Source organism: Micropterus dolomieu, linkage group LG08, assembly GCF_021292245.1.
Source record: "Micropterus dolomieu isolate WLL.071019.BEF.003 ecotype Adirondacks linkage group LG08, ASM2129224v1, whole genome shotgun sequence".
Taxonomy (NCBI): domain Eukaryota; kingdom Metazoa; phylum Chordata; class Actinopteri; order Centrarchiformes; family Centrarchidae; genus Micropterus; species Micropterus dolomieu.
The window spans coordinates 2,430,387-2,440,309 of NC_060157.1; the positions used below are offsets into that span (position 1 = coordinate 2,430,387).

General features: G+C 41.3%; 2 protein-coding genes across 3 annotated transcripts in view; one reads left to right on the forward strand and one right to left on the reverse strand.

Annotated features, from left to right (window-relative positions):
• LOC123974651 (peptidase inhibitor 16-like) overlaps positions 1-9,923 on the reverse strand; it is a 49,516-nt gene that overhangs the window by 16,939 nt on the left and 22,654 nt on the right. The gene's annotated exons all lie outside the window — the stretch shown is intronic.
• The window catches only part of LOC123974652 (protein NDRG3-like), a 165,252-nt gene continuing 156,342 nt past the window's right edge, over positions 1,014-9,923 (forward strand). For both annotated transcript variants that reach the window (XM_046055488.1, XM_046055489.1), the window contains exons 1-7: positions 1,014-1,130; positions 1,423-1,455; positions 6,352-6,457; positions 6,565-6,685; positions 8,565-8,627; positions 8,739-8,799; positions 8,942-9,028. In XM_046055488.1, coding sequence (XP_045911444.1) covers positions 1,071-1,130; positions 1,423-1,455; positions 6,352-6,457; positions 6,565-6,685; positions 8,565-8,627; positions 8,739-8,799; positions 8,942-9,028 — 531 coding nt within the window. In that variant the 5' untranslated portion in view covers positions 1,014-1,070. The remainder of the gene's footprint in view (positions 1,131-1,422; positions 1,456-6,351; positions 6,458-6,564; positions 6,686-8,564; positions 8,628-8,738; positions 8,800-8,941; positions 9,029-9,923) is intronic.

Consider the following 9,923-nt stretch of genomic DNA (forward strand, 5'->3'; position numbering starts at 1 on the left):
AGTTGTCCGGTGGGAAACGGGGTCCTATGCAAAGGTTTTAGAAAGGTGTGGAAAATTGCTGTTCCAAAATAGATTTATATTTATCAATTAACAAAATGCCAAGAGAGTGAACAGAAGAACAATCTAAATCGTATCGATATTTGCTGTGACCACCCTTTGCCTTCAAAACAGCGTCAGTTCTTCTAGGCGCACAAAGTCAGGGATTTCCGTAGGCGTATCCTCAGGTGTATGATCAAACAGTAACGGTGTTTCCCACAGGATTTTGTGAGACTATTGTGGGTGGACCTTGGACCTTTTCGGGGGCGTTCAGGGACATGCCCGTACGGAATAAAATGTACATTTTAAAGTTGAATGCATTAATGTGGTGCACTATGAGAGCAACATTACGAGGCTAGATTGTGCTTTAGCAAACATATTGATGATAAACACATTGTGTAGATATAAATAGTGATAACCCAGCAAAAAAGTCAGTACATTTATTTAATGGTTTACCAGCAATGCAAAATCAAAGAATATAGTAATTAACCAAAATGTTAGTGTTCTTGTTTTTTTTTACATTTAATGTACACGTTTTATACTTTCTGTTATTATAAACCAATTAAATCTTATTTCCACACTGTATAGAAGTTGTGTTAACACTTGATTTTGAAAACAGGACATTGTCTCATGTGTATCCTCGAGGCAAGTTAACACAATTTGCTAAATTATATTGTATGTTGAGCTCGTATCACGTACAGTTAAGACCTCACAGCCTCTCTTCAGGTCAGACTCTGATACTGTAACACTTATCTTTGTAAAGTGAGAAAGTGACAGAATAAAGACCCTGACCCTGCTCTGCTGGGTTTCATTTATCATAAACCACATCAGAACTTGCTACAAATGATCAGTCATCAGTCTCATAAATTGGAAAAGAAAACGTGCAAACTGTGTATCATCTCTTTAGCAGAATGCCAGGCAGGTAGACAGGTACTCGCATGTGACAGTTTAACAGCTGGTACCTGACTGACGCTGTATCTGTCTGCCTCCTTGTTTGTGTGTTTTATCAGGTTGATTGGCAGTAAAGCGGCCCTATGATGGAGGAGCTTCACGACGTCCAGCTGACTGAGATCAAACCACTCCTGACAGGACAGGTGAGGGGGTGGGGCTTAGCTTGGGGTCATGGCTCACATGCTCAGAAAGTTGGATGTCCAGGACAACAACGTGCTGTCAGAATATTTAAAGCAAGAGACACGTCTAACAGATGCCTGCAGCCTAAAGAGCTGGTATAAAAATAACTTTCCAGAGCACAACAGCTGTTTCTCAATATATCCAATAAATAACACACGAATGTTCAATAAATGACCTACAATCAGATTCATATGCTTGGATACTTTTAATTTTCAATATCAATAATGACAAAACTATTTCTCTCTGTCTCTTCAGAATGGGAGAAATCTCCAGGACTTTGACTGTCAGGTGAGTTTGTCTCTAAGAAAAATCTATGGTTGAATCATCTGGAGCCATCGTCGGTTTCCCTTCAGTATAGAAGGTGAACGTCAGCTCACCTGTGTTTAGTACCTGAGACGTTGCTGCTGTTAGCGTTAGCTGGATCTGGGAGAGCGCGACACGTTGAACACGGTGAAGCGTTCCTTCAGATAGACGCCGTGTTGAAGGAAACGCTTCGTCACGTTGGAGCTGCTTCCTCCCTCGCACCAAACCTCCTTACTGCAGCTTTTTTAGTGAAGCTGAGCCAAACTTTGGAGCGTTTGCTGCGGCCCGCCACAGTCCAGGACCGGAAACAGAAGGACTCTCTTCTTCAGGCTTTGTTGACGTAACAAATGAGGTGACGTTAGGTCGGCGTAGCAGCTCCTGGCAGATCAGAGACACTTTGATGGACTGAAAAATGCTCACTGCAGTTCAGTCAGGAGCTGAAATATGCAGGAAGTTAGGAATCCAAATGCACGGGTCTTAACGAGTCCACGGTTCTTGATACCTTTTTATCATGATATCAACAGCCGTGTGATGTATTAAATATATAATAAATATCTACTTAGAACAACAACAAAAAAATTCCGAGAACTAGAATAGTGTTGCTGCTGGTTCCACTGCGGAGGAGTTGGTTCACAATAAAGGAAGCAACTTCAGTTAATATCAAAGGTCTGATAGCATTAACCACACACTGTTAGCAAGTAGTTAAACTGACCACGAGACGCGTTTGAATCTGATGTAGTTGACGTGATGAAGACTGATCGATTGTCACGTTGCATGCTTGCGTCATGGTAAATAATCAGAGCAGTATGTTGCAAAGGCTTTTGAGAACTATATATATATTTTTTTAAGTGAGGAAAAGTAGAGACAAACAGCTCAATCAGTCATATTTAGGAGGAGATGTGTGAGGAAAACTCAGTGAGCAAAGCAGTCAGACATCAGGCTTCCACGAGCTGCACGCACAGTTATCGATCAGCAGGACTCATCGAGCTGACGTCAATACAGCAGGTCAGTTTGCATCAATGCGTCCGATCAGAGAGTTATTTAAATTAGAGAGCACGCAGAGTCACGGCTCTGCCTCTCGGCCTTCTCCTTAAAGCCATATCAGCCGTCTCTTTCTGACAGTCGAGTGAAAAACAGCAGTTCATTCAGGAGCAGCTGTCAGACATCAGCACTCTTCTACTAGAGCTGGCCAATAAAACAACAATAATAATTTATGAAGATATAATTTCCCTCAATAACAATATAACAAATGTTCAATAAATGTTTGATTTTGAATGAATTGGCACTTAATTTTTCTATTAAAATATTTTTTTTGTTGAGGAAAAGGGAGTGAAAAGAGATTTGTGAAGTGATCCAGTGTTTGTTCTGGCCATAAAGACAAATTTTAAACCACAATTAACCATCTGGTTTCTTCGGTTTCCCTCAGGTGCAAAAATCAGCCTTGAAAGAAATCAACTTGAAAGAAATAATGATTTGACATTTATTGATGATGAAGAAAATGTTCACACAGCCTTAAAAAGAAATAAAAAAACACATATTGTTTTGGATGGTTAGTGTTTTTTGTCCATTTTATAAGAGTAGCCTTTTCTTTATTTTCTAAATTGAAAACATTTCAGCTTTATATTTTGTTAAATTGAGCTGTTTAAATGTAAAATCCACTTTTACTCCACGCATGGAGGATAATTGCAGTACAGTCAATCACCACGCTGTCTCTGTATCAAGCAGTCTGAGCAGCGAGGGAGAAAAAAAATTTAATTAAAAAGCAGCAGGCTCGTCTGAAGTGACTCAGCTGTAATTAGCTAGTCGTGTATTTTTTATTTTTTTTGTAATTGGTGATGAAATTTGATTTCCCTGTGGGGTGGAAGGAGCTGAGGAGGAGAAGATAAAGAACAGGAGGAGGAGAGCAGAGGAGGAGAGAAGGCTTGATTAAACCAGTGAAGGAAGGTAGACGGGCAACAACCTGCTACAGAGATTATTCCTCTTGATCTTATCACCCCCCCCCCCCCCCCGCCCTCCGCTATCTCTTTCTACCTTCACTTAGCAGAAGGCTAAAGGGAGAACAGCACAGCTGACCTTCAGCTGTCACTTCTGTTTCTACTGAAACTATTCTCTTTCCTCCCCTCTGTTGATTAATCCTTCTCTTCCGCTGAAACTCTGTCTTGTCCTCCTCCTCCTGTCAGGGTGTCTGACTCTGTCTGGATTTGCACCAGATCTCCTGTACTTTAGGAGGTGGGGTGGTGGAGTTAGCCAGTTAGCCGTGCGTTAGCTCTCCTGAGTCATGCTTTACAAGCAAGTGGCCTGTTAGCTGACAGTCAGCTGTTTTTATTTACTCACCTGTATGTATTCTGTTTCAGCTGCGTAGCAACAATCGGTCAGATGTTATTTATAACCCTTTTCATTAAAGTACATTCATTTAATTCTTTAGCAAAGACATAAAGGACACAATGAGAAAATCAGCATCACAATTTAATAACTAGAAAGGCAAAAGTAATTCTTTAAAAAAGAAAAATAGATAACTTCACTTAAAGGTGGAGTGTGTACTTCTGGAGAAATTACCATGATACAGAGCGAGCAACAACACGCCATGTAATGTTAGCTAAGTTGTGGTAACAGTTGCTGCGGTGAAGCTAACGTGCAGAGAGGACGCAGAGCAGCTCCAGACAGCGATACTCGCAGCTCTCCTGCTGCTATAGCTAACATCACAACAACAGCATGTCTTGGTGAACTAGACGTCATCAGGTACCTGGGACGGCGTAGCTTGTTTCCCATTTACCAGGCGTGTGGAAAATAATTGATTTTTAGACTTGGACGATTATGAATCGATTCACAAATGTCAATAATCAATTAACTAGAGGTTAATTTTTTTCATAGGACATAGGAAAGAGAGCGGAGCAGAAGAAAAGATGAGCCCTACGTTTCAGTCTGGTAGTAAATGTACAGTGTGACGTTGGGTCACAGCGTGTCCGTTAATGAAAGTCTGCCTGTCGTTTTGCTGGATAAGTTTAGGCAGTTAGCGCTAACGTTAGCTAACATCTCCTCTTCAGACGGCGGTCTGGAAGCTGAGCAGGACGTTCTTTGGCTGCTAGTTCAAGTTTGTTGTCATTCATCCACATATCGAGAACACAATGAACCAAATGCCGTAAAGAAATACAAGATTACAATAACATAAACATGACAAGACACAAACATGTAACTACACTAGACCAGACAAAAAAGGAACAGATATATTAAGGTGGAGTGAACGTGATTTGGCTGCAGCGTTGTAAAGTGCGTTGTTCAACCCCCATCTGACTCTATACTAATAACAGCAGTTTTGGAAATAAAAATAGCTGCAGCAGAGGTCAGTAATAATGCTGTAATAATGCTATGCAATGTGAGCTACATTTATTTGAAGTAAGATTAAATATCTGCATTTCATCACTACCTACTTCTTTGGATTGTTGTTAAATACTTTTGCTTTAAAAGTACCAAGTAGTCACACAGTGAGAAAAATACATCTTTACCCCGTTTTACAGTCTCATCATCGTAACGAGGTGCCTAAAAATTCCCACCCTTGAGGTGATGCATCGAGGAATCAAATAGAATCGAATCGTTCACCTGATAATCGAATCGTGAGACCAATGAAGAAGCACACCCCTACCATTTACAGAGGGCTGTGTACAAACACCAGATTTAGAAGATTTTATTTTGTTGTTTTCTCTACTCTCTGCAGATTATCTATAGATGTCTCAGTCTGTTATCATGTTCCTTGTTGTCTACATATTATTATTCTTTCATTTGATGTCTTTGCGCCTGGTTGTTGTCCTGCCTTCTGTCTGTTTGTTATGTTATTTTATTTAATCCCAGTACCTGTTCCTGCCAGGCCGTAATCGTATAGAAGTATCTGTTCTTAATTAACATATGGTAAAATGAAGGTGGTATTAAAATAATAAAGTGCACACAGAATATACAGCTAGCGGAACGTGACAAACATTCACTGATTTTGAGAAAAAGACGTGTATTAGTTTAAAATTCCTGACCCCCCACAAGGCAGACTAAGCCAGTTTGAAGACATTTTAAAAAAGAGATGGAAAAGGCAAACATGAACAGAGTGAGGTATGCATTTCTTACCCTGCTTTCTTAATATTTTAGCAGACAACCAGTAACATTTCACAGAGAAACGGGGATAAAAATGTGTTTGAATGCGTCAGCGTTTCCAGCTTTCCTAAGCTCGTCTGGGAGCCTCCTACAATGATCCACACGATATTAAGTCCTGGTTTGGGGAATATTAGCTCATCACTCACGTTCTGCATTTTAAAACTCATGCAACTAATTAAAAATTAACATGCTGTGCAGTAACAAGTGTGTAAGCGCCGGCATGTGGGGAGCCTTAAGATCTGTTAATAGCGTGTGTCAGGCGTTTCCATGGTCTTTTCATTAAGGAGATTACTAATCATCACCTCAGCCCACTTGAAGCCAGTCATCAGTCTCTTCCTGTTTCTATCTGTAACAAGCTAAATATGTACGTTTTACTACGCAGCCTCTGATTGGTGCCTGAAGGTGACCACACTGCTGTTTTACATGAAGTCATTCAAGCGGAACTGTGTCCCAAATCTATCATGTGGTGCGTTCGTGTGCACAGCGGATGTGCCGTTCCCCTCGTGCACATTTCATCGGCTTGTTGGTTGTCAATAGACGAGCCTGAAGGTGATTGATCAGTGTTTCTGTGAGCGGCTTCAACCTGAGCTGACACTAAATCCTGAGCCGCTGACTCTCTGTGATATCGGGATGATGCCGCTGTGTGATCTGCTTTGCAGAATTAAATAGGTTTAATGAGTCGTTATGTTTGTGGTTGACGCCAACAGGATGATGTTTATTTTGTTGTCGGGCTGTGTTGTTCAGGAGCATGATGTGGAGACGGCCCACGGTGTGCTGCATGTTACCATGAGGGGAGTTGCTAGGGGCAACCGACCCACAATCCTCACCTACCACGACGTCGGACTCAACCGTGAGTAAATATGAACACACATTCAGTCATCACACAGCACACGTGTTGCAGTACGGACAAAAAACAAAATCAAGGACTTAACAAAGTGTGTGTGTGTGTGTGTGTAGATAAGTCTTGTTTTAACAGCCTGTTTAACTACGAGGACATGCAGGAAGTGACGCAGCACTTCTCAGTTCTGCATGTTGATGCTCCAGGACAGCAGGAGAACGCTCCTGTATTCCCCACCGGGTAACAAAAACACACACACACACTCTGAACACAACGCTGTCAACTGCTTTGTTGGGTATAAACTCATGAACTCAAGTCCCCAACCATTTTCCACTGGGTAACAGCAGTGTTTTCCCCACCTGTTGTGCATCTGCAGCAGAACAATGAAGCTAAGTCCCTTTTGACCAACACAGGGTCCCACGCGGCTCCTTTAAAAACTCTTTAAAGGTCTTAAAATAAAAAAGGGAAATTAAGGTCTTAACTTGTCTTAATTTTACCCTAAATTTGCTGTAGGTACGAAATTTGCCGATGGTGTGTTTAAGACTGCTGTAGAACGTCTATTTAGTGTATCTGTTGGATTAACTAACTGTTAGACAATGCGAGATTGCACCAAGTAATATAAGGTTACGTTCACGTAGTGTTACTTTCATCAGACGAAACTAAACGAAATATATTCGTCAACAACCTTTTTTTTCCCTGACGAAAATGAGACGAAGACGAGACGAAGACGAGACGGCGACGATGTCCTTGGACTGTGACTCTATTAACATTCAATATTGTTGATGAAAAATGACAAGGCTACAATGTAATTCATAAAATAAAAACGTTAATGAAATCTCTTTCTTTTTGTCAGTATAACGAGGAGACAAAATATTACAGGCCAGATTTTCTCCCTCGAACAGCGGTATTTAAAAAAAAAACAAAAAAAAACGCCTGGTGCGTGAGGAAAACGTTACTGTGGAGGATGAAAACAACATGCTTGAGAGAAGGCATCTCAGCGATGCGCCGAGGTAATAGCTTGGCCGGAAAGTGAAAATTAAACCGGCATCGGTTACTTGCTACCTTTCTTTATAATGCGTATTCCTTTCAGTTATTGCGTTAGTTCACGTTCACAAACTGAAACGATCAGTTCACAAAACATGCCTATGTTGCCAAACATAGGCATTGCCTCGTTCATTAAATGAGCACTTTTGAGCATCTCTCTCTGTCTTAATTTTTTTTTTATTGTGTTAAATTTGCTATAAAATGGAAGGGGGCAAAGAACACAACACAGAAGGCTAACAGCAGAGACCATCAAACACAGAGCAGCAGGTTAGGTCAATGAGTCATGTTAGTATCTTTTGTACAGTTAAAGACACGCATCTGTTTTTCTATTAAAGAAATTGTTTCAACACTTTTGGGGTCTTTAAAAAGTCTTCAAAAGCATTTAATTTGAAATGGTGCAAGAACCCTGCAACAACATAAGTGCAAGGAAAATAAAAACCCCAGTGAGGACACTCGTGTGTAAAATTAAGTCTTTAAATACAAAAAAAACAAAATCTTTTCAGTACTGTGCGTCCATCAGTGTAACATCGTGAGACGGACCTTTTTTTGACCAGACAGCCAAATCTGCTAAAGAACCACTTTGGATCAGGTTTTCTACAGCCAGTTGAAATGTCTGTTGGGTGTGTGTTTGTCAGGTTTGTACACAAAATATTTACATAACTGAATATTAAAGCCGGGGGGAGGAAACTTTGGAGAAACCAAGAAAGAATTTGAACGTATCCAACCGAAAAAAAAAAATCCTGCCCCCTCCCTTGTTGTTCGTTTGGACATTTTCATTCAGCCAAAATTAAATGATTGGCCGTGATAAGATTTATTTTTCTTTTTTTTGTTTTGTTTTGTTTACAAAAAAATGCCGGGGAAATAAATCCCCAGGTTCAGATTGATTAGAATCCATCTGAAGATGTGATGATGAACTGTGTGTTTTCAGTCTCTCGTCTTTAAAATATTCAAACCCATGTTTACAGGAGCTATCCAGTACTTTCTATGTGTGTGTCTGGAGACAATAATAATAATAAGTCAATGGCAGTGCTGTCCTTTATACATGCTCACTGTGTGTGTGTGTGTGTGTGTGTAGGTACCAGTACCCCACCATGGATGAGCTGGCCGAGATGCTGCCGTCTGTCCTGACACAGCTTCAGTAAGTCTTCTTCCTTTGCGATTTCATGATGGGTAGAAGTTTCCACACAGACCCTTTAGTTCACCCTGACCTGTGTGTGTGTGTGTGTGTGTGTGTTGTCGTCATCATCAGGGTGAAGAGTGTGATTGGCATCGGCGTTGGAGCTGGAGCCTACATCCTCGCCAAACTGGCTGTGAGTTTAACCACTCAACAAACAAATCAGTTAAAGTGTAGCTGGGAAACCCCAGCCCCGTCTTTCAGCAGCTCATTGTGACGTTTACTTAAAATACAAAGAGACTGTTACCCCAACTTCCGCCTTTGTTGTTGTGTTTCAGCTGAATGAGCCCAGTCTGGTGGAGGGTTTAGTTCTGATCAACGTCGACCCCTGTGCTAAAGGCTGGATGGACTGGGCTGCCTCTAAGGTGTCTCTCTCTCACACACGCACACAAAAGAAGAAAAGATTTTTATAATTTAAAGTTTTGTTCATTATAAAATGCTGTAAAGCCAATTCTTGACATTGAGAAGAGTCATTAGACACAATAATCTTAACTCATGGTCCACTTTGTAGGTTCTTTCAGGGCCTTTAAACAAATCAGAGAGTGGAGTTTGCACAGATGTCACAAAGTTGGTTTAGTTTTCATTGAAATATCAGTTGACATGTAAACAGTTTTTAATCTTCAGTTTAATAGATGAAAACTGTCATCTGAAGAATAATGCTGGCCACACATTAGAGGATAATTGGGTTGGTTTTGGGTCGGATTCTCCCACCTGACAATCGCAGCCCAAATGATCCTGAAGTGTGAGGTGTTTACAGCGTATGTCCCTTTCCACCGGATGGTATCCTCTCAACGCGCCTTGACTCTACTCGTTTTTGTTGGATTTCCATTTGGCAAATTTGGTACCTAGTAGGTTTTTTTTGGTGTCACCTCTGTAGAGGTTCCAAGCGAGCTGAGGCGATACTAAAAGGTCACGTGAAAACACTGCAGACTGTTGATTTTTCAGAAAGAATTGCCAAAAAATTTGTGTCAGAAATAATCGGGTTCAAACCCCCGGTTGCCCCGGCCTTTCTGTGTGGATGTTCTCCCCGTGTCTGCGTGGGTCCATCCAAAGACATGCCGGCTAGGTTAATTGGTGACCCTAAATTGTCCTCAGGTGTGAGCGTGAGTGGTTGTTTGTCTATGTGTGACCCTGTGATGGACTGGCGACCTGTCCAGGGTGTACCCCGCCTTGCGCCCGATGTCAGCTGGGATTGGCTCCGGCCCCCCGCCACCCTGTACGCAGGATAAGCGGTTGACGATGGATGGATTATTGAGCAGT